The 25486-nt window shown below is 44.1% G+C and overlaps 1 protein-coding gene and 1 long non-coding RNA gene across 3 annotated transcripts in view; one reads left to right on the top strand and one right to left on the bottom strand.

Annotated features, from left to right (window-relative positions):
• Positions 1–823, bottom strand: part of LOC119969521 — a 43883-nt gene extending 43060 nt beyond the window's left edge. Inside the window, exon 1 of the long non-coding RNA XR_005461390.1 lies at positions 491–823. This is a non-coding gene — a long non-coding RNA (uncharacterized LOC119969521). The remainder of the gene's footprint in view (positions 1–490) is intronic.
• gdap1l1 (ganglioside induced differentiation associated protein 1-like 1) overlaps positions 1–23212 on the top strand; it is a 98766-nt gene extending 75554 nt beyond the window's left edge. For both annotated transcript variants that reach the window (XM_038803226.1, XM_038803225.1), the window contains exons 5-7: positions 220–314; positions 8398–8512; positions 18941–23212. In XM_038803226.1, the coding sequence (XP_038659154.1) occupies positions 220–314; positions 8398–8512; positions 18941–19284 (554 nt within the window). In that variant the 3' untranslated portion in view covers positions 19285–23212. The remainder of the gene's footprint in view (positions 1–219; positions 315–8397; positions 8513–18940) is intronic.
• Positions 23213–25486: the final 2274 nt, after the last annotated feature.

Here is a 25486-nt window from a genome sequence, read left to right as displayed (position 1 = left end):
TATTTAACTTGCGTTGTTTCAATTTTACATGGTACAGTTATGATTACAAACCTTGTCAGAACCTTTGTGATAAAATCGAAAATAGAAATCTTTTACGAGACCAAAGATTGTACCAAACGAGGAAACAAGTTCTGATGCTTCTATGTACCACTTATTACTTTGTGTTGTACAAGACATAATAGATATGAAATCATGTTTCTTTGTCTTTCCTTCTGACAGGACATTTAGTAAATACTGCTGCAGAACTTCTGAAGCTTGACCAAGAACAACCGCAACTCACAGAGCCATATCTTTCCAAACAAAAAAAACTAATGGTAATACGAATTCAGTTTCCTTTCAACTTGATTCTAGAAATGAGACATGTCAAGTTTCACTTCAGGTGAAGTATTTTTGCTGTTGGACCCGAATTGGAATACTGTACTATTTGATCTCTAAGCTTCGCAAAGACAAAACTCTATCCCGGGAAGCGATAGAGCATTTCCCACCTTACCTTTCTTCCCAAGTGAATCAACATTGGATAATCAGCTCGCAGAAAGTAATGTGAGTTCAAGGAATCAGTAAAAATGAGGATAAAAAAGGACAGAATATTCCTAGCCAGGTATAAGTGGCAACTGGGATATTGAGGGGATGGGGGTGAGTGTAGGGAATCAGAAAAGCGTCAGGCCAGCTCTTTGTGGTCTTCTGCTTTCTTTTACCTATCTGGAGGTGGATTCACAGCTGCACAGCTGCAATGACAACTTGTCCAGCAGCAGCAGGAATCCACTTGAGGCATTTAATCAGTCAATTAGCACCAATTTTACCATTGTAATGCAACCTTTTATGACTCACATAGTACTCAATATCAGCACTTTAGAAACTCTGAGAAAGTAGCTGGGAGGTCAGAGATGTGATTGATTTGAGTTTAGAACATAGAACATAGAACAGTACAGCACAGAACAGGCCCTTCGGCCCTCAATGTTGTGCCGAGCAATGATCACCCTACTCAAACCCACATATCCACCCTACACCCGTAACCCAACAACCCCCCCCCCTTAACCTTACTTTTATTAGGACACTACGGGCAATTTATCATGGCCAATCCACCTAACCCGCACATCTTTGGACTGTGGGAGGAAACCGGAGCACCCGGAGGAAACCCACACACACAGGGGGAGGACGTGCAGACTCCACACAGACAGTGACCCAGCCGGGAATCGAACCTGGGACCCTGGAGCTGTGAAGCATTTATGCTAACCACCATGCTACCCTGCTGCCCCTGAGAAAAACAGGGACAGTGCACATCTGTTAAGAGAGCAAGATTTTGTCCTTCCAGGTCAGAGGCATGCCATTCGACAGGTTCTGCTGAAGATTTATGTCGCCAACAGTGTTGGGACGAATAAAGTGGCATCCACCCTCCTCTTGTAAGGAAGGTGCTTCCATTGAGATCCTGTCACTCCTGCTGCTTGAGCCACAGCATCACTTACATTGGTGAGACAATGAAGGCTGCTGGCCACCAGAGCAATGGTCCATGATGTGTCAAACTCCCGCCTCTGGAACCCACCCACCATTCCCAATTAGAAGACAAACTTGGAAGTGGCTGCTAATTGGTCACCTCCTGCAAGATTTCACCAATTGGCACACTGCTAGAATGATCAGGTTCAGAATCTGGAAATGGTCCCAATACTCAAAAGTTTTCCAGGAACACAAGATTACCTCACCATTATCCAGAAACCTAAAATTCATTATAGAGAATATAACTTCTTAAATATCTGTCAGAGAAATATATTTTGTAACAACACATGGTTAAAACTATGAAAACAAGAAAGAGTTGGAAGCAAATCAACACAGTTCTGATGTGATGCCAGGTACATAGGCTACAGGTACCAGTGTTAGGTCGATTGAATCAAACAATATGTTCCTTTGGCTCTTTGTAATAGGCAAAAGACAAGCCATACTCAACCGGCTTGTACTTGCAAAGCCAAAAGATAATAGCTGCTGCTAGATGTGATTCTGAGATTGGGCAGCACTCACCGAACATCCTGAGTGTGCTAATAGCTACGCTAACAATAACTAAGATAATGGGCTGGATTCTCTGTTCCCCAGCCGCATGTTCCTCAGCACAGCACCATTCACTGGATTCTCTTCTCCCGCCGCTTGTCAATGGGATTTCCCACTGAAGACACCCCACACTGCTACGAAACCCATGGGAAAAAGAATCCTAATGACCAAAGATTTCAGATCAATTACTTGAGCTTGTGTCATGGTTTATTTATGTTTGATAGAAGCAACATACATTCATTCTCTGCAGACAAAAGGAATATATTTGAGCTTTGTGCCTTTTTTTCAATTACCCCCTGGCTTAGGGAACCTATAGTTCCTTGTTGCTTTCTCCATGACAATGCCTCAGCCAACCAGAGTCAACTTGCCAAGCAATCTGCATCCTTTTTCTGCTGTATTGCAAGTAGTGTGATCATTCGAAACTTGGCATTCTTGTGTTTGTGCTGATGTGTGAAAGCTAAAAAGCTTTGGCAATATGTTTCTCTTTTCAGCAACACTCTAGTTGTAGCCTAACTAGAGCTGCTCAGCTAACTCCCCTTCTTTTGTACTCAATACCTCTGATTCCACAGTTTTCGGATCTTTAACACCTCTTCTCAGAATGAAGCACACCATGTCCACAAACAGCCAGACCAAGGCAATACCTTTTCTCGGCTGAAAGTGATAGGTATCATTTGCAACACCCAAGTGGCAGGTAATCACCATTACAAACACAAGAAAGTCCAGCCCTCACCTTCCACAATAACAGCAATAGCAGTGACAACTTATATTTTACATAACACCTTTAACATAGCAAGGATGGTGACGCCATCACCCAAGATCTCACCATCAATATCTTGGAGTCATCATTATCCATGAACATATTTGGACTAGCCTGAACAAAACCATGTCTGCAAGAAGAGGGAAAGCACTAATCTTTATTATTGTCACAAGTAGACTTACATTACCACTGTATTGAAGTCACTGTGAAAATCCCCGAGTCGTCACACTCCGGCACCCGTTCGAGTTCACTGAGGGGGAATTCAGAATGTCCAGTTCATCTAATAGCACATCTTTCGGGACTTGTGGGAGGAAACCGGAGCACCTGGAGGAAACCCTTGCAGACATGGGAGAATGTGCAGACTCCACACAGATAGTGAGCGAAGCTGGGAATAGAATCTGGGACCATGGCGCTGTGAAGCAACAGTGCTAACTGTGTTACCATGCCGCCCATTAGATAATCTGCACCAATTAGCTTACTTCTAGCTCCTTCAAATCCTCTCCATCATCCAGAAGGCTCAATTAGGGGTGCCAGGGAATGCTCTCCAATTCTCTATATGAGAGCAGCCTTAAAAACACTCAAAAGTTTGAACATTTTCGAGAACACAATTATTGCTAGATTAGCATTCCAGACACTGGATTCAATAACCTCCTGCATCAATGACATACTGTATTTGTTGTACACTACTTGTAGTATTCCATCAAAGTTGCCTGACAGCATCTCTCCACACTAGAATCTCTATGACTGAGAAGGATAAAGGCAGAGATGCCATTATTAAGCCAACAGTTTTAAGATCTCCTCAAAGTTGTAGCTTCTTGACATATACATATATCAGCATTCCTCATTGTTGCTGGGCCAATATCCTGGAATTCCTCACTTAGTTTTGCAGGAGAGCAGTCATCACAAGGACTGCAATGGTTCTAGTTGAAGACCTGACACCATTGTTATAGAATGTTATTATTATTATGCATCTTCTTATTTAAATCCATTGCTGATGTCATCAGTAAGTGCTGTAATGCCATTAATCGCTGTTACCCATGTCTATTCGTGTTTAACTGTCATTTGTTCTAATTCTATTCAGTTACTGTTATTTCAATGTTTAACCAGCTGCTCCCATTTTTGAGTCTAAACTGTATTTGAAACCTTGTTATATTTATATTAAAGAAGGTTAACTTTATTAACATTATATTAAAGAAGATTAATTTTATTCACGTTTCAGCTACCTTTTTGTGGTCAAATTACCACAACCACCTTTTTAGGGCAATTAAGGGATAGCAGTAAATGCAGCCACGTTGGGAACATTCAAAGAGTAAAAGCGGCATATTTTGTTTGAAATATTTTGATATGTAGCCTGCACAGATTGCAAACTTTATGGTTTGGTCCCACTTTGCCAAGTCATTACCCAAGAATTTTCCACTGTTTATTTCATATATTTAGGAATTTGCATTGTGCTGCAAGGCATGCCTAACAAATGTTCACTGTTCATTCCAAGTATCGCATTGCCCATATATGTCCAGGTTGCTGGCAAATAAGATTCAATTTATTTATTCAATGGACGTGAACATAAACCACTTTGTATTTTAACTTTTGTCGTTAAATTTGTAAATGACAAGTCTGATTCATCTGTAAAAGAAGTTCAAGGTAGATCAGCATGGTGGCACAGTGGTTAGCAATTCTGCCTCACGGCGCTGAGGACCCAGGTTTGATCCCGGCCCCGGGTCACTGTCTATGTGGAGTTTTCACATTCTCTCCGTGTATGCGTGGGCCTCACCCCCACAACCCAAAGATGTACAAGGTAGGTGGATTGGCCACGCTAAATTGCCACTAAATTGGAAAAAAAAATTAACAAAATCACCAGGTAATGTCACACTAGAATCATAGAATTTACAGTGCAGAAGGAGGCCATTCGGCCTATCAAGTCTGCACCAGTTTAAGCCCACACCTCTATCCTATCTCCGTAACCCAGTAACCCCATCTAACCTTTTAGACACGAAGGGCAATTCAGCATGGCCAATCCACCTAACCTGCACACCTTTGGACTGTGGGAGGAAACCAGAGCACCCAGAGGAAACCCACACAGACACGTGGAGAACAAAAATGTGGCAGGGGGATGGGAACCAATGCAGGAAGTCAGAGTATAGTAAAGAGGGGATAGAAACAAAAGCTAGTAAGGAGAAAAGTGGAAGGCAGATTGAGCTGCCTAGTATGGCAGGGGCTGGGAACCAGAGCAGTAAGTCAGCAGGAGAAATAACCAAGGGAGAGCTACAGGTTAAGGCCAGTCAGATTAAGAGGAAGAGCAGGCAAGGAGTGGTTGTTCAACGCAGCGGAGCTGGTGGGCTGAAGTGCATTAGTTTCAATGCGAGGAGTATTTCAGGTAAAACAGATAACTTAGAGCTTGGATTAGTACGTGGAATTATGATGTTGTTGCTATTACAGAAACTTGGTTGAAATAGGGACAGGATTGGCAACTAAACATTCCAGGATTTAAATGCTGCAGGCAGGATAGAGGAGGATGCAAAAGGGGTGGGGGAGTTGCATTATTGGTTAAGGAGGATTTCACAGCTGTGCTGAGGGAGGACACCTTGGAGGGTTCAGGGAGTGAGGCAATCTGGGTAGAGCTCAGGAATAGGAAGGGTGCTGTCACAATGTTGTGGTTTACTACAAACCTCCTAACAGTCAGCGGGAGATAGAGAAGCAAATATGCAGACCGATCTTGGAGAGATGCATAAACAATAGGGTTGTTGCGGTGGGTGATTTTAACTTTCCCTATATTGACTGCGGCACATTTACTGCTAGAGGCATGGATGGAGCAGGATTTGTGAGGAGCATCCAGGAGGGTTTCTTGAAATAATATGTAAATAGCCCACTCGGGAATGGGCCATATTAGACCTGGTGCTGGGGAATGAGCCTGGCCAGGTGATCGAAGTTTCAGTAGGAGATCAATTCGGGAACAGTGATCATAATTATGTAAGTTTTAAGCTGCTTATGGATAAGGACAAGAGTGGTCCTCAGGTGAAGGTGTTAGATTGGGTGAAGGCTAATTACAACAGCATTAGGCAGGATCTGGAGAGTGTTAACTGGGCGAGGCTGTTTGAGGGAATATCAACATCCTGCATGTGGGAGGCTTTCAAATGTCAGTTGATTAGAATTCAGGACCGGCATGTACCTGTGAGGATGGCAAGTATAGCGAACCCTGATAACGAGGGATATTATGAACCTTGTCAAAAAGAAAAAGGAAGCATTCATAAGGTCTAAAAGGCTTAGGACAGATGAAACCCTTGAAGAATATAAAGAAAGTAGGAAGGAACTTAAGGTAGGAGTTAGGAAGGCTAAAAGGGTTCATGAAATGTCATTGGCAAACAGGATTAAGGAAAATCCTAAACCATTTTATACATATGTAAAGAGCAAGAAGGTAGCCAGAGAAAGGGTTGGTTCATTCAAGGATATTGGAGGGAATCTATGTATGGAACCAGAGGAGATGCCTCAGTATCCACCAAAGAGAAGGACTTGGTGGATGACGAGTATAGAGTAGAGTGTGTAGATATTCTGAGTCATGTTGATATTAATAAAGAGGAGGTGTTGGGCATTTAAAAAGCATTAAAATAGAAACGTCCCCAGGGCCTGATGGGATCTACCCCAGAATCCTGAGAAGGCAAGGGAGGAAATTGCTGAGGCCTTGACAGTAATCCTTGTATCATCATCGGCTACAGGTAAAATTCCAGAGGACTGGAGAGTAGCCAATGTTGTTCCATTGTTTAAGAAGGGCGGTAGGGATAATCCAGGAAATTATAGGCAGGTGAGCCTTACATCCATGGTAAGGAAATTATTGGAAAAGATTCTTAGAGACAGGATTTACTCACATTTGGAAACAAATGGACTAGTTAGTGATGGTTTTGTGAATGGGAGGTCATGCCTCACTAATTTGATGGTGTTTTTCAAGGAAGTGGCAAAGATGATAGAAGAGGGAAAGGCAGTAGATGTTGTATACATGGACTTCAGTAAAGCCTTTGACAAGGTACCTCATGGTAGACTGGTACAAATGTGAAGTCACATGGCAAGTTGGATACAGAACTGGCTTGGGCACAGAAAACAGAGGGTAGCAGTAGAAGGGTGCTTCTCTGAATGGAAGGCTGTGACTAGCGGCATTCCACTGGGATCATTTCTGGGACTTTTGTTGTTCATAGTGTATATAAATGATTTGAAAGAAAATATAGTTGGTCTGATTAGTAAGTTCCCAGACGACACAAAAGTGGTGGAGTTGCGGATAGTGAAGAAGGTTGTCAGCAGATACAGCAAGATATAAACTGGTTGGAGTCTTGGGCAGAGAAATGGCAGATGGAGTTTAATCCGGACAAGTGTAGGGTAATCCACTTTGGAAGATCCAATGCATGTAGGAATTGCGCAGTAAATGGTAGAACCCTTGGGAGTACTGACAGGAAGAGAGATCTGGGCGTGCATGTCCACTGATCACTGAAAGTGGCACACATATGGATAAGGTTGTCAAGAAGGCATACGGCATGCTGGCCTTCATCGGTCGGGGCATTGAATATAAAAATTGGCAAGTCATGTTGCAGCTGTACAGGACCTAAGTAAGGCCTCATTTGGAATATTGTGTACAATTCTGATCGCCACACTACCAGAAGGATATGGATGTTTTGGAAAGGGTACAGAAGTGGTTTACTAGAAAGTTGCCTGGTATGGAGGGCATTAGCTATGAGGAGAGGTTTGATAAACCCGGTCTATTCTCACTGGAACAATGGAGGTTGAGAGGTGACCTGATAGAGGTCTACAAGATTATGAGTGGCATGGACAGAGTGGATAGTCAGATGCTCTTTCCTCGGGTAAGAGAGTCAAGTACTAGAGGACATAGGTTTAAAGTGCGTGGAGAAAAGTTTAGAACAGATGTGCGAGGCAATGTTTTTACACAGAGGGTGGTAAATATATGGAATGCGCTGCCTGGGGAGGTAGTGGAAGCAGGTATGATTGCGGCATTTAAGGGGCATCTAAACAAATATATGAATAGGGTGGAAAGCGAAGGAAAAGGACTCTGTAAGTGCATACGGTTTTAGTTTAGGTACCATGGTCGGCGCAGGCTTGGAGGGCTGAAGGGTCTGTTCCTATGCTGTATTGTTCTTTGTTCTTTGTGCCGCACAGTCACCCGAGGCGGGAATTGAACCTGGGTCCCTGGAGCCATGAGGCAACAGTGCTAACCACTGTGTTACCGTGTGTTAAACCATAGTTGCTGTATCAGTATGGCCAGTGCCAAGCTTAGATTTTGAACCTTAAAATTTGCAGACCAAAGATATTCAGATGCTTCACAACACCGATAAATTCCAAATTATAGAAAATAATTATAGAAAATAATTGACTGTACCATCAGCAATCTCGAATATTAAAACTGTCATAAAAAGCGTGAGGCCAACAAGTTGGGTTCCATGCTTATCTGTGTAGGCAGAATGATGCTTTGCCCAGTTCAACAGCAGGCTAATTCCATTCTGCATGCTCACACTACTGGCCACATTGAGCACGAGCATGATGTACAGTTCTGTTGTGACCAAATAATATTGAATCACACTGACATCCTTTCCTCGAATTCTTCCTAGGCTAAGATACTGGATCACGATGATGTAAACAACTTGAAGAAAATTCTTAGTGAGTTAGGGAAAGTTTTAGATCAAGTGGAAGCAGAGCTTGAACAGCAAAAGCACGAACTGGCAGGTATGGAGTTCTTAAAAGATGTTTTCAATGATACAGCAATATGTGTTTGTGCAACTTAAAGTTCAAAATACATCAAGAATGGAAAACTTTAAAAATTACGGTGTTCAGACTGGTAAAATACACTTTTTGCTGTTGTTTCAACTCCACCCACCCAGCTAACCATGTGTGTAGGTGATGCAGGCTCAGCCCACCAGTCTGAGGAGGATGGGCGATAAACCACTGTCCCACTCCAAGGGATGCCCACCCTATTTCAATGCGATCAGGTACTTAAGGGCTATGGGGAGAAGGCTGGTAGGTGGAGTTGAAATGCCCATCAGCCATGATTGAATGGCGGAGTGGACTCGATGGGCCGAATGGCCTTACTTCCACTCCTATGTCTTATGGTCTTATGGTCTTAAGTGGATAGTATCGAGCCTCTGACAGAATAGTCCCCAGTTTGACAGAAATCTCACTCCCAGGGAGCTGCTCGCTAATCAGAGGCTGGAAGCCTCTCCATTTCAGGCAGTGCCAATGGAAATGGAGTTTACTGACACCAGTAATTCAATGAGGCCTTAATCAGTGATCCTCGCTGGATCCCTGGAGACAGGTGTGTGGCCATCTTGGGGGTCGATGGGGAAGAGGGTCAGTGCAAGGGTAGGGGAGTAAAGTAGCCAACAGCAGGCAACCCTCATTCCAAAATCTGGTCCTTCAATCGGGCACTAAGTGCCTTTGAAAGAGGGATCACTCATAGAGCCAACAGGATTTGCTCAGCAGTCTTCAGGAGACCCACGTGAGTTAATTAAAATTCCTGAGCCACCATTTATCTTGGTGGGCTCAGAGATGATGGCCTTTCAATGGCTCAATAATGAGTCTAATTAGCCTAGATATTACAAGGGGTCCCTGGGGAGGGGTCTACGTGTTACAGGGGTCCCTGGGGGAAGGTTTCCCTATTGTAAGTGTCCCTGGGGGGTCTCCCTATTACAGGGGTCCTGGGGGAGGGGGGGTCTCCCTAATTCAGGGGCTCCAGAGATGTCTCCCTATTGCACGGGTCCTGGGGAGTGCAGGGGGTTGGTCTCCCTATTACATGAGTCCTGTGGGGTGGAGGGGGGTGGTCTCCCTATTACAGGGGTCCCAGGCAGGGAATCTCCACTTGCAGGTGAGCTTGGGGAGTCTCCCTATTCCAGGGGTCCCCGGGGGCGGGTCCCTATTACAGGTGTCCCTGGGGGGTCCCCCTTTTTCAGGTGTCCTTGGGAGGGGTCCCTGGGGGGGAGGGGGGGGTTCCCTATTACAGGTATCTCTGAGAGGCCTGCCCTATTACAGGTGTCCGGGGGAGGGGGAGGGGGGGGGAGAGTCCCGGGCAGTGGTCTCCCTATTACAGGTGTCCCAGGGCGGGGGTAGGGGCATAGGGAGAGTCTTCAATTGTAAGTGAGCTTGGGGGGGGTCTCCCTATTACAGATGCACCTGGGGGAGGGGGTCCCGGGGGGGGGGGGGGTTCCCTATTGCTGGTGTCCCTGGGGGCTATCCATATTGCAGGCGTCTCTGGGGGCTTGCCCTGCTACAAGCGTCCTGGAGTGGGGGGATGTCCTGGGCAGGGGTCTCCTTATTCCAGGGGCCCCAGGGGGGAGGGTCTCCCTATTAAGTGGGTCCCAACGAAGGAAGGGGAGGGGAAGTGGGGGGAGAGGAGGGGGGACCTCATGTAAAAACCATTGTATCTAAGACACTAACTTGATTGTAAATATCAGATACACATGAGCTGTTACTCTTTAAAAAAAATGCAAAACACCAATAAAAATATTTTTTTTAAAAAGAGGGTCCCTGGAGGTCTCCCTATTAAGGGGGTCTGGTAGAGGAGATGTGGGCAGGCAGTGCATTGTGGGGGAAGAGGGCAGCCCTCGGATTGAGGAGTTACCCCCTTGGCCCACCGTGAGGTCCACCACATCAGGGTCACACTGGTAAATACCAGAAGTGATCCGCGCCCATGTGATTTCTGGCACAGGGGACTGAAGAATCACGGAAGGCTGGCGAATAGGTGCCGGACACATTAAGTAGATTCAAATGGGTGATTAAGACCCAGCTGCACTCATTTACATCCTTCCGCTGGCATGCGGTTGTGAAACTGGATCCCGGCGCTAGCGGGGCGTCAGAGCATCGCGCTCTGATCGGCACCCAGCACAATCCCGATTTTCCTCTGACACCCGATTCTCTGTCCCATTGGGAAGTGTGCCTCAGGCATTGTGGGATGGAGAATCCAGCCCATTAACTCTGTTTCTCTCTACTGATCCTGCCAAGCCAGCTAAGTTTTTCCAGCACTGTTTTTATCTTAGATTCCCAGCATTCACTGGATTTTGCTTCTAGTTGAGTTATTCCTGGTGTTCTGGCCAATATTTATCTTACAGTGAATATCACAAAAACAGATTATGTACCCATTATTATCTTACCGTTTATGGAAGCTCACTATGTGCAAATTGGCCAAGCGTTTTATATATAACAGCAGTGACCACAGGCGGAATTTACCAGAAACATTTCTGAGTTGATTTGTGGCAGGTTTTGCAGGGACTTCCCGTAGGTTCTGCCAGTGAGTTCCCCACCGCTATCAAATGACACGTAGTCACTTTTGTGGGCCCTGGGGAGTTTCTCACCTGTTTAGCCCACACTCAGCACTGGGACGCTGAACTCAGAGATCGAGCCATCATTTTGCATGGGTGCCCCGATCTCTAAGTGAGCATGTGGGTCCCCCATACTCCCCACCTATGGGCAATATCACCCCCAACACACATGGGCATTACCCACACCCCTTCAAGAGAGGACACCCCACTATAAGGACCCTGGGGATCCCCCACCACTTCAGGCCTCCCAACACTCCCTTACAGGCCCCCCTCCAAGACCGTCACCCCGCTAACCTCCCAGAGGCCCCTACTTACCTGCCCTGCACCCCCCATATCATACCCCATCTCCACCCTCCTTTCATGGGCATAGCCCCCCTCGGGTCCTGACCCATGGCAGTGCCACCCTGGAACCCGGGCACCCTTGCACTGCCACCTTGGCACCCGCAGTGCTCATGCCAACTTGGCAGTGCCAGCTTGGCACATAAGCAGTGCCAGAGTGGCAGTGCCAATATGCCAACTGGGCAGTGCTAAGGTGCCCACATTCCAGGGGAAGGGCTTGGGGGACAGCCTGCCCTTTACCTGGCCATCCAGGAGCCTCCGGTGGCCTGGGAAAGCCCTGGGTGTTGTTCTGCCTGGTCAAACTTTGTGTGGACCAGTACTGAACGGCGCCTGCTACAGCCTCACCGGGGAGGCTGGTAGATTGGTAGAGGCCGGTTGGTCCTGGGTCAGTTTGCCCATGTAGGTTTAAAGCCTACGTAGGCATGCGTCATTTGGTCACGCTTTTTTTGGGTGGGATTCTGATTCTAACGCCTTGCAGGACTTGGGTATATGCCACGAGGCGGAAAGTCTGTTGGGAAGCCCGCGGGAGGGTTTTTCCAGAATCTACCAGCCACGTTGCGTTCCCACTCGAGCGTGACCAGTAGATCATGCCCTACATTTCAAAAGTACTTTGTTGGCTGTAAAGGGCCTTGGTATATCTTGTGGTCATGAAAAGCACCATATAAATGCAAGTCTTTCTTTTTCTGCTCCAGAACACAAACTATGACAGCAGGATGTAATATTTACATCAATTAAACATAATTGATATAAAATATAATTAGATAACACATCTAGGAACCATATGGGTGAGAGCAGCAATGAACAGAGATCATGGATAAGGCATGAGAAGGGCTATATCCCACACTGGGTGAACATAGCCTAAATGATGATGAAAAACAATTGTACAAATGGGACCATGTTCTCTTTTTATCACATCACATAACATTTTTAAATGACTTGTTATTTTATTATTGTTCAATTTAATACACCAAAGTCAAACAGGGGATCACCAAGGAAAAAAACTGAACAATATTCAATTTGTTTTCATATTGTTATAACAAATAAATGGCAGACATAAATGCTACTATATTGTATTGCTGTCACATCATTCAGTCACCACACTGACTCACAAAGTGGACTGTACATAGCACTGAATTTATTGAAGCTGATCGCCAAAAGAACACAAGGACCAGGATTCTCCGGGTCCACCTGTTAAAAACAGGGGGCTGGATTCACTGTTTTTGAGACAAAGTGCCGATGCCAGTGTGGGAACTGTGGTGTTTTACGATGCCAAAATCAGCGGCAGGACCTTCACCAATCCTGCGACCGGTGAGGGGCTAGCAGCGCGCTGGGTAAAACTCCCGGTTCCCATGACATAAACGGTTGGAGAATATCAGGGTGTGGCCATGCATGCGCACGGCGACGACCTGCAGGGTCGCGCTGTAAAACACGGCGCTGGCCGTGCGCGGACCTGACCTGCAAAATATTGTCCCCCTGGCCACTTCCCACAAGTCCCCCCAGCCCTCACAGAAGCCCCCCCCCCCCCCCCCCCCCCCGCCCCGGCCTGTAGCACGGCTCCCAGCCGACTGTGGTAGCACTGAACAGTGCGCAGCCACCACGCTGGGTTTCCAACCACTGAGACCACACCCTCCCCTGCGCGGTTGGGAACTCGGCCCATTGGGGGAGGGCCTTCTTGTGACGCTCCAACGACGTGTGGCGTGCAACGCCATGATGCCTTTTTGGAGAGGGCGGAGGATAGAAAACCGGCGCCAAACCACCGCCGGCCCCGATTTGAGCGTCGGACTGGATTCTCCGTCTGATTGCTGATTCCGATATTGGCGTCGGGTAACGATGAATCCCACCCAGGATTCACGATCGCGGACAATAGCGCGCTGGCCCAAATTCAGGAATCATACGGGCGTCAGATCCATCCCGGGTCTCTGGTCCCACCCCAGAATAGAGTGTGACTGTGATTTGGAAGCCTTCCATGTGTCTAGGGGCATGGAAATTAAACTGAGCAGACCACTTTAGAGTTTTCACAGTATACAGAAAAGGATGATGATTTTGATCCCTGAAATCACCACGCCAAGAGTGATCCCCAGGTTTTCCAGGGCATGAGGGGACAGTCCAGCCAAGAGACCTCTATGCTGGAGGTGAATCCCAAGGTCAACCCCTTGTCACCAGCCTGAGCCAACCAACCCCAGAACCATTGGGGGGCACTTGCTCTGCAACCCGGTAGCACGGTAGCATTGTGGATAGCACAATCGCTTCACAGCTCCAGGGTCCCAGGTTCGATTCCGGCTTGGGTCACTCTCTGTGCGGAGTCTGCACATCCTCCCCGTGTGTGCGTGGGTTTCCTCCGGGTACTCCAGTTTCCTCCCACAGTCCAAAAATGTGCAGGTTAGGTGGATTGGCCATGCTAAATTGCCCTTAGTGTCCAAAATTGCCCTTAGTGTTGGGTGGGGTTACTGGGATATGGAGATAGGGTGGAGGTGTTGGCCTTGGGTAGGATGCTCTTTCCAAGAGCCGGTGCAGACTCGATGGGCCGAATGGCCTCCTTCTGCTCTGTAAATTCTATGTAAAAAAAACAACCTAGCAGCAATAGAGGGACAGATGTGCTTACTTCCTTGACCCCCCCCCCCCCCCCCCCCCCCCCCTTTTCAGGGTCCAATGTACCAGGCCAGGGTGTCAATTCCAGGGACGTAATGCCAGGGAGCCAAGGGGTGTGCACCATTGACACTGCCAAGGGACAGGGCCTGAAGGGGGCGGCCCTGGAGGTGGTCAGATTACCCTCATGCCTGCGTGATGTTGGGGGGGGTAGGTAAGGCGATTGCTATTTTAGTGGTGGGGGTAAGATGCCCATGTTTTCTGATCAGTTAGGGGTGCTCCCCTTGTCAAAGGGAAGTCACCATTTCTGTTGTGGAGGGACTAGTCTGTAAAAGCTGGAATCATGGCATCCTTTAAAAATGATTCCCCAAAATCAGTGAAGGCAGGCTGGCCGGCGTGCTTCCTAATATGCATATTTTAAAATACTAAACGTGGGTAAATCCCACCTGGGAAGTTCTCCTAACGCCAGCGGGAATAACTCCGGTTGTCCTGATGGAGGGAGCACTTCGTCTGCAAAAGTGAGAATCCCACCCAAAGTGAGAATAGGGGGCTAGATTCTCCGATTTCAAGGCTATGCCTCCACGCCGGCGTGGGAATGGTGGCTTTTTACGACCGAAAATTCTGCGTGAAACGGCCACCGATCCTCCGTTTGGCTGGGTGCTAGCAGCCGAGCAGCATAGAGCTCCCATATAGCTGCCGATATGGCCCGTGCAACATGGCGCCGGCTGCTCGCGGGCCCGGCTTGCAAAATAGTGCCCCCCTTTGGCCGGCTCGCGAGCCCCAGACCACCCCCCAACAGTGTCCTCGCCAAGGTCCCCCCTGCCCGCGGATTGACCCTCCCCCAAGTGTGACGGTGCCGTACTGAGTCCACAGCTGCCAAGCCGAGTTCCCGACGGATGATAGAACACGCAACCAAAGCCGTCGGGAACTCAGCTGGTCGGGAGCAGAGCATCAGGGGGTGGGCCTCAACCAACATCCTGAGGCTAATGGTATGCTGCTTTGGAGGGGATGGAGCATTCCAAAAGCGGCACCGCCCCCGATTTGGTCGAAAATGGGTATTCTCCGGCTGATTGCTGAACGCAATTTCGGCGGCGACGACTGGAGAATCCCGCCCACAATTTATTTTACTTGTCCAAAAAGTGGGCAGCAGGTAGAATGCCTATATGATAAATGTATAGCATAAGAATCTATTATAATTCATCAAAGGAAAGATGTAAAGGAAAGGACAGAGGAATTAAACTAAGTGCCAAGCTCTTTGAGCGTTAGCAGAGGCACAACAAGTCAATTTCTACACTACAGCACTCTTAAAATAATAATGGTAATCTTTATTAGTGCCACAATAGGCTTACATTAACACTGCAATGAAGTTACTGTGAAAATCCTCTAGCCGCCACACTCCAGCACCTGTTCGGTTACACAGAGGGAGAATTCAGAATGTCCAATTCACCTAACAAGCACGTCTTTCGGGACTTGTGGGAGGAAACCGGAGCACCTGGAGAAAACCCAAGCAGAAAGCAGACATGGGAAGAACGTGCAGACTTCACACAGACAGTGACCCAAGCGGGAATCGAACCTGGGACCCTGGTGCTATGAAGAAACAATGCTAACCACTGTTCTACCGTGAAACTAAATTCTTAGAACAGTAAAATGTGTTGGATAATATTGGAAGCAATATGAGCACTAGCCAACAGAGTGCAATTTTTACTGAAGGGCAGGATGGCAGGATAAGTAGATCAAGATCACTTCACTTCTAAGACTAAACTTGAAACCAAGCTCACATTTGGTATTTTTCACATCTTTCTCTGACAGTTAAGAGTTGTGAGTAAAGCAAGTCAGGATAATTCAGTTATCAGTCTTATAGGATGGGTGGGCCGCGCGGTAGGATGGGTGGGCGGGGTAGGATTGCACGTTACGGGAAGCGACCGTCATAGAGAGCGCTAAGGTTTTGTCGCCGCTAGATCGAGCGCGGCCCCTTCCAGCAGTCATTGCCGGATGGGGTCCGATGCAATACCCATCACAAAAGCATCTCGCATGAGGAGGTTGGAATGTTCCGTGGCCGTGACGGCCTGGCACTCGCAGTCCCGTACTAGAGGGATAAGGGCCCGCCAGAAGTCCTCAATCGACTCACCGGTTGCTGGACGCGAGTGGAGAGTACATGCCTCGCAAACAGAGTGTTCGCGACTGGACGTAATTTTCTTTGAGCAGTTCCATAGCACGGGCATAGGTCGGCGCGTCCTGTATCAGCGGGAACATGCTGGAGCTCAACATTGAGTGGAGTAGTTGAACGTTCTGAGCTTCCAATGGTGTAGGGTCCGCTGAGGCGATGTAGGCCTCGAAGACAGCCAGCCAGTGGTTAAAGTCTTTACTGGCATTCGGCGATTGCGGATCCAGCTGCAGGCGTTTGGGATTAATTCTGATGTCCATGATTTGGGAAATCTCACAGTAATAAATTGATGCGCTAACAATTGCACACAAAGACACGAATAGGTACAAGAGAGGCTTTATTACCGTGAGATGTTATTCCCTCGACTGCAGCTGTAGAATGGCAGCTCAGGAGAGTTCATGAATATTTATACTGCTCCCTGTGGGCGGAGCTAGCCGGCAGGGGTTTACCGATAAAAATGTAATACAGGTACTGTTGTATATCCCCTAATACAGGCACACACATGTATGTATAGTAGTGGATCACCACAGTGATTGAAAGCATGGAGATCAATGATAGGGTGATGGGGTAAAGAGAATACACATGGAGCCCAATCCAAAGGGACACTGCCTGGGGGTTGGGTGGGAGGAGTTGATGGTAGAACTGGAGGAAGTTACAAAGATGGAGGGAATTGAGCAAAGGGCTAACATATTTTAAACTTGAGGCATTTTCGGACTGGGAGTCAATTTAGGTGAGCGTTGATGAAGCTTTTAGATGATCTGGTTCAATTTAAGAGAGTTGTCAGAGAGACAAAAGGAGTCTGTGGCAAGAGATTGAGTAAGGCAAGAAACAATGGCTTTGGGCGTCCGAAAGTTTGGCTGTTGAAAACTCATCTAGCACTGAAATTTGGACATGCAGTCTGAGAGAATTTAGTTAGCATAGGAGTGAGGAAGATAGTATGGAGGTAGTTATCATGTGGAAATTGACACCATGCAGTTTATCAAGGTGCGGCATATACACGACAAAGAGGGTGAAGGGATGGATGTAATAGGGCCTCGAGGCTGGAGATGTAGAACTGGTCAAGAGAGGCCATTGCTAAAGATGCTCCAGACATGATTGGATATATAAGAGTTGAACCATTCAATGGCAGGCTGAGGAATGGAAAATTGGAACTGGAGGAGAATAATATGGCCAATTATGTTGAAGGTTGCAGTTGGACTGGCAAGGATAATGCACCGCTACCAGAGAGAATGACTAAAATTGAAACTAATGCAGCTGTTCCTATGCTTGAGATGGAAAAAATTCCCCAAGAGATGTAGGTCATCTTCTCATAACATCTGACCCAAGTCAGATGCCTATCTTTACACTTGATAAACTGTGCAGAGGAACAGGAAAATAACCCCTTCCTAGCACTTCAATGATCATGTATGTGCGATAAATATAAGATAAACTGCTTCTGATTTAGCAACCATACTGTAATGCAGCAACCTTATTGAACTGCTGCTTATTATGATTTATAAGTGCCTTTTGCATTTAAATAGAATATAACATATCCTCACCCTCACAAATGAATAAAATCTAGTATTGAACATCTCCTTCTCAATTCCTCATCCTAGAAGCTAACAATAGTGCTTTGAGACTGTTAATTTCACACCCACCTGCCACTCATTTTGATTTAATCAAGTCCGTTGATTGCAGGATTGTGCCATTTTGCAAAAGGGTGGATGGAATTGACACCAAATTTGCTGCAAATATATCAATATTATTTAGGTTCATCAGTAAAGACTGTATTTTATGCCTTTTCATATCATGACCCTGATATTGCAGTAGCAATGATGGCACAAACGGCCAAGCGCCAACCCCTTCAAAACTGACAACAACATCTGGAGTCCACTCATGCACATGTTAAATGTAGAATTTCAGGAGTTGCTATCTGCGATTCTATGCTTCTTCAGAGGGTGCACTGTTGAGGTCTGTCCAGAACGCATTATTTAGAAATCATTAAATTGACTAAGAATGTCCACTGAAAGGCTATTAATCTCACTGTAGAAATCCTTTAGAAGTGACACCTTGGTGAATGGGGTCAAACCAGCCTTTTTCATGGCATGCAACATTCATAATTACTGCCAAACATCTTCACTGACCCTGAAATTTGTTACATGTCAAATTTATCACTGTGATAAGAAAATCTGCATTCTTTTAAATGCTTATGATGATTTGCTTCTACATCTCAATCATTTATTTCACTATCTGCAAATTTAAAAAATAAAAGTGAAAGGATTCAATGATTTTTACTTCCTGGTTTGTTGTCTGTGAGAATGCTTCAGTGTATGATGCCTACCGTGTTATGGAATCTCTGCTGCTGTGTACGCCCGACATAGAATTCCTACAGTCCAGAAGGAGGCTATTCGGCCCATCAAGTCTGCACTGACCCTCCGAAAGAGTACCCTGCCCAGGCACACACCCCCACCCTATCCCCATAACCCCACCTGACAATTCAGCATGGCCAATCCACTTAACCTGCACATCTTTGGACTGTGGGAGCAAACCCATGCAGCCACAGGGAAAATATGCAAACTACACACAGTCACCCAAGGCCAGAATTGAACCTGAGTCTCTGGCGCTGTGAGGCTCAACAGCGAGAGTCACTGTCTGCAAATTCCAACTTAGTAACTATTATATTGTTTTATAATATGATAAGCATTTTACAAGATTGCAAGATGAAATTTTCAATGCAAGATCTCATGCAAGAATTTGCATCCCTCTGTTTTCTAGGCCAAAAGTGTGAAACGTGGTTGTGTGGATCAGTTTTTACCTTAGCTGATATCTCCCTTGGAGCAACATTACATCGCCTCAAATTCTTGGGGCTCGCTAAAAAGTACTGGGGAAATGCAGATCGACCCAATTTAGAAGCCTATTTTGAAAGAGTGCAGAAACGAAATGCATTTCGGAAGGTTTTAGGAGACATACATACCACATTGCTGTCAGCTGTTTTGCCTAATGCATTCCGCCTTGTGAAAAGAAAACCACCTTCTTTCTTTGGCGCCTCATTTTTAATGGGAACCCTTGGTGGAATGGGATATTTTGCTTACTGGTATCTCAAGAAAAAGTATATGTAAAGGAGTAAATGTAATTCTGTGGTCTGTGTAATGTGTGATATTATGGAATGTTTAAAAAATGTGACTAATTTCAGTAGGTGAACTCTGTAGTACTGTTAACATTCCATGCCATATAGAATGGTATATTATACAACACATATACTTTAACTGCTGTTTCTTTTTTAATGCATAGGTTTAGATTTCCCATGCAAACTTCAGGCCAGAACTTTATTAAGCAGTATAAATGCCACCAAATAGTAAAGTTAGAAGTGAACCAACTGACAGTTAGGAAACTGCATTGTATATTACATTTTAAAAGCTAGCAATCCAGCAAAATCCTGCCCTGTTGAAACAAACAGGCTCTGGCGAGTTGGACTAAGCCAATTTTCATTCGTCACATCACAGACTTCCACCAAGTCACTTTGCTCCAGTCATTTTATGATCAGATTTTTACAAAGCCAATCTGGAAGCATTATTTTATTTTATTTTTTGCTGATTTGAATTATAACTCTGCATCAAGGATTGTTAATGGATCATTTAAAATCATACTTTAGGCCAATGCATTTTATTAAACCGTTGGATGAATTACGAACCCATTTCATACTTGAAAAGGATCATTTACAATTGAGTAAAAAATTAAAGTGCACTTACTTGACTTACAGATGAAGTTTTATTTTGAAAACATGTCAATAGGCCCCATTTAGCATTTCTTTGGATCATTCTCTAGTTTAGAGGGAAGCTACGCAGTCTGCTCCTGGGTCTTTCCCAGTCTATATTAAGTGATTTAAGAGATAAGCAATAATGATCGGAGTGAACTTTCCAGGTTATTTTTTTCTGCAGGAGGTTATCTGCAGCTGGAAATATGCCCTATATCCCAGCTAAATTCATGAGTTAACCATGTTGAGAATTACGTGCATTGGTTTATTTTTCAACGCTCACTTCTTGGTGCCACAATGTGCTGTTTTTCCACTTTCCAAACATACCTTTTTCTCTCTTCCAACTTTCCCCTATATTGTATCTGCTTCACCCCCCACCCCCCTCTTCTGACGGCAGCTACTCATGCTGAGGTTCCACTGCCCCTCCAACTGTCACCCAATAACTATTGATGTGCAAGCTAAGTAGAAAGTGCTGCCAGACTATTGAACCCTGGTCCACCACAGCCAAGTCTGAGATTACATTTACTTATCCACCACAAAAAAACTATTAGGAGCAGAAACCCTGACTGAGTAGTCCAGGGATACAGAGGTCAAGATTATACCTGTGCATTGCCCAAAATAAAATCAGCTGTCAGCATAGATCATGGTTTAAACCTGGCAGGTTTCTGGTCCGCATCCCACATTACACAATTCATTTACTTACTGATCCATTGAGGGAACTTAAGTCAAATGTCTCTTAGCAATTAGCGTTTAAGTTAAAAAAAAACAATTGCATTTCCAATCCCTGCTGACGTGATATATTGCACGTGATATGATGATTGCACTTAATAAGGCCGCTCTATGCTGAAGTCAGATGAGCACAATTTTAAATACAGAAACACATTTACTTAACAATAAATGCAAAGAAGCCTCTTCTGGTTCCATCTTCATTCTAATGTTTTAAGTACATGCAACATAATGACCAAAATGCAAAACTGCATTTCAGCATGCCAACGTAGTTGAAACCCCTAAGCAACTAGCACAAAGCTAGTCCGTATCATTACTGAAGCAATATAGATGCCCAGATTTAGACACAGGATGTGTTGAATTTGAAATTCCATAAAGCAGCAATGGGCCCAGAACTAGAGAATGTTTCCAGCTTTGTCATTTTTTACGTTGAAACTATTCCACTTATGTCCAAGATCTGTTGGTACAATCAGAAATTCTAAGAGATAGTTTCACGCAAAACACCTCAGCATTCTGAAATTTCTCAATGAGACAAGAAGATAGTGGCTCATGGCATAAAATTATAATTTTTTGTTAAACCTCATGAGTATTGCAACACTTTAGATGTTCCCTTTGCAACTCTGTGGTTGTGGAAACATGTTACCATCAACAACCACATTCATTCTCACTTAGAGCACTGTTGGTCACATCACAGAGACTAACAAATCATCACGAGGTGAATTATCATTAGGTATTAAATAATTGTTTTCCGAATTACTTCGTCGAGATGGTCATATAAAGGAAAAGGCTTTTGAGATTGGATGGTTAAGTCCATATCCAACACTGGGTCAATTCCTCAGATTTCAAATTATCACTTGGAAACATTATGTTGCGGTTTCCTTTCTTAGTCAGAAATCAAGGTAACAAAGTCTCAGTGGAAGTACAGTCCTTACCTTATACATGACAGAATTCTGTATGGGTTTTTGAAAATTGAACAATTTAAGCAGTCTCAATGTGTTCAAAATTTGCCTTTGAGGAAAATTTCAAAAAAGATGCTTGGCAAAATAAGCCACAGTATCTAAAAATTTGACTTTAATATTACAATACAATGCAGGAGCAAGGGCCTCGTCTTCAATGTTTACATCAGGAATCTAGCCTTCCTGACCACACAGCAGCCTTAAAACGTACACGATCAAAATGGACATCACCTTGAACATTTCTTAAAAACCATATTCTCTACCTACCTGATTGTAAATTTCATAAAAGCATCAAAATGTAATGAGTCATCAATGCTTCAATTTACTGGTAATTATGTGAATAGACAGATTACTAGTTCCAATTTCTCTTTCTATGGGACATACCATCAATATGTGGGATCAAACAGGGTCATTGCGGACACAATATGATGATACTCAAATCAATCACGTAGTCAGCAGATCTACTATGAACACACAAAATTTTGTTTTTGTAATAAATCTTTTTTGAATGGCGAGATACCAGACCAGTTTCAATTTTTTGCCCTGGAAGTAGAATGTGTCCTTAAGAACAAATCAGAAACAAAGGCTAGGTTGAAGAGTAAAGTCTTATGCCTCAGAGATGAATATTACATGTGCATCATGTTTGAAATTTCAGAAATGTATTTTAAAACTTGCTACAAACCCAAAATGGAGGGCATAAAGAGCAAAATATCACATGGCAATATACGCTGAATAAATCTACATTTTAAGCATGCTCATATTTTGATTTGTGGAACCACTGCAATGGCAATTAGTTTGACAAATTCTCTGCTTGCCAGTTCCACTGGCCAAAATCATCCTTAAAGTTATAAAAATAATAGCTTTTATAGTTCTTAGCATAAAATAATTCAGAATAACAGAATTACACATTTCAATCTATCTACCATTAGTGTGGGACATGAGAAACATTTTCATAAACTCTGCAGTTGATGGTCAGTGCAAATATATGAGAAAAAAAAAAGTGGAACCATCAAAGGAAAATTGCTGATTTACAATGGACATCATTTTGAGGGACTATCAGACTGGAATCTGCTACATTCACTTATGAAAATTGCATCTGCATTCATAGTGGAATTTGTACATAGGAAATCTGGCCTATGGCCATTAATTGAAGGACTTTTTTTGTGTAATGATCAAAAAGAAACCGCAAGATAACAAACTAGCACTTCTTTCTTTGATTGTTTTGAGAATCCCTTTTCCATTCTCATTTCCCTAGCGATGGTCAGGGCTTGTGAAACAGCTATCAAAATATCCAACGCAAAAAAGAGCCATCCACAAATAATCCAGGATTGTATTTGCGTCTAATTGCCTGACCATGATATTAGGGCTTGACATAAATCTTAAACTATAAATGATTTGGTGATTGATATCAAGTATGATTAATTGCTGAAAGTTTCACTGAATGTACTGTACTACTGATGATATTCACCTTGCAAACATACTTCATTTCTGTTCAGACACTGAATTGTAAATGATTTATAATAATACACAATGTATGGCAATACTAATATTATGGTTTTACTTTTTTGTGATGACATGCTAAATAAATGACTGGTCACCTTATTTTGGTAACTTCGAGGCAACAACATTTATTAGCTTCCCACAAAACTTTATGTTTCTTGCAGTTAGTCAATTAATAATGATAAAGTATTGTCATTTTTATTTCTGTCTTCCACCAACACTGATGCCTTATTTTATATTGTTCACTGAAGATGAAACATTAATTATCAGTAAGGCCTTAAATTAATGTTTTACCCAATTCTTAGTTCCTTTCCATATAAAATAATGACTAATGTATCTTCTCGTACAGACTAATTTGGTAAAGGAAATGAGTTGAGGAGCAAAATGTTACATAAAGTTCACTGTTTAAAAATTTGTATATTGTTACTGTGGATCTTTAATGTTAAAATCATATTAGCTTGTTTTGCAGGGAGTGTCTCTGATGAGGTACTGTGTCCATGTACAATGTTCTTAGAAGAGCTCCTGGTCCCAAGACCCATCCCAAATACCCTAGCTGCCATTCTATTTCAATAAAAACTATTCATAAGACCATAAGACATAGAGGCAGAATTAGGCCATTTGGACCATCAATTCTGCTCCCCCATTCAATCGTGGCTGATAGGTTTCAATCCCCATTCTCTAGCCTTTTCCCCATAACCTCTGATCCCCTGATTAATCAAGAACCTATCTATCTCCGCCCTAAAGACGCTCAATGATTTGGCCTCCACAGCCTTCTGCGGCAAAGAGTTCCACAGATTCACCACCCTCTGGCTGAAGAAATTCCTCTTTATCCCAGTTTTAAAATATTGTCCCTTCAGTCTGAAGCTGTTCCCATGAGTTCTAGTTTTTCCTACTATTGGAAACATCCTTAATTCATCTTAATTGCAGCTTGTGTAAATCTGCACCCGCAAAGAGGGACTCAGAGACAGACCAATCTATAGGATCCATTGCCGAATTCTCTGGTCCATTGCTGCCAATGGTCAAGGAAAGGGTGAATTACTATTTGTCCGGTTGAATTACTTTGGCTGATTAGTTTCAGTTTGGACCAGTGAGTGGACAGAGTGGGGAGGATAAGTAAGTACTGGCCTAAGGAGCGGTTGTGTTTGAGCGTGATGCCAGTGTTGGCTGTGTATGAATCGGAATCCGGAGACAATAGTGAGGATGCGATAATGCATGGAGTAGAAGGGTTTTAGTATCTGCCTTTGTAACCCTGCAGACAGGGCCCAGTACTTCACTCAATCCTATGATACAGTGTCAGACTGAGGCTAAACATTGCTCTGTGTATATGTATATGTAGATATTGTGCTTCCACACTGTGTGTCCTCAGATTCAGTTTAGAAAATACGGTCACCCTAGAACCTGTTCACAAGGCCAATGCCAAACCACAGTAATTGTATGCACATGTCAAACTATATAATTGTTAAGAAACTGCCCTGTATATGTTACCACAAAAATCTGTAATGTGCGTCTTGCAGTTCCTAGACATCAACCAATTTATCTCCATACAAACACCATAGAGTGCATTCTGGGTGATGAGTGTTTGTTAGCAAGCTGCACAAAATAATATATTGATATTTAGAAAAATAAATCACAATATAAATCAATATAAAGAAACAAAGTCCAGCCAGTCAGTTCACTTTAAAATGAGGGGGTGGGGGGGGGGCAACAAGATCTACAAAACTCTCACTGTGATACCAGACAACATCTTCTGGATTAAGTCTAATCATTTTGAAATTTTTCAAAGCGATTTTATGATGCAGCCCCATATATTTCCTCCAGCCATGCATATTTATCATTGTATTAGACAGATAGATGTTACGATTCTTCAATAACCAAAAATGTACCTCAATACTGTTATAAATCTTTGAATATGTAATACAATTGCAAAGCTAATGAGACTATAACAAGCACTGTTTTAAAAAAAATACACATGTATGAACAAAATAAATTCCATTCAAAGCGGATTTCTTCTCCGTTAATAGATTTAGGACTGCTTGGCTGCTTTAGCTCCATTCCCTTTTGCTTGATCCCTCACTCCTGTCCTAAATTTACATCATTCTGCAACTGCTCCCTTATCTCTACCTTCCCCCAGGCTAACTTTCTACACTTCCTTGTCGCTATACGCTATATTATGAACAGCTTCCTTTCATTGGCAGTGTTCTCCACATCTTTGCAAAACCGCCATTTCTCCCGCTCCTCTAAATGATCCTTCATATTATTCCTGAGGGGTGAATAACTGCACTCACTATTTAATTTTACTTAAAAAATCTAAGTTTTGGTTTGAACTTCATCTGTCATTGCAGAACTGGCTTCAGTACCATCGCATACATTTGCTGTTGGGACTGG

The sequence above is a fragment of the Scyliorhinus canicula genome, chromosome 7, assembly GCF_902713615.1.
Source record: "Scyliorhinus canicula chromosome 7, sScyCan1.1, whole genome shotgun sequence".
In the NCBI taxonomy this organism is placed as follows: domain Eukaryota; kingdom Metazoa; phylum Chordata; class Chondrichthyes; order Carcharhiniformes; family Scyliorhinidae; genus Scyliorhinus; species Scyliorhinus canicula.
The sequence above is the reverse complement of the archived record's forward strand: the minus strand, read 5'-3'. Positions and strand labels throughout refer to the sequence as shown.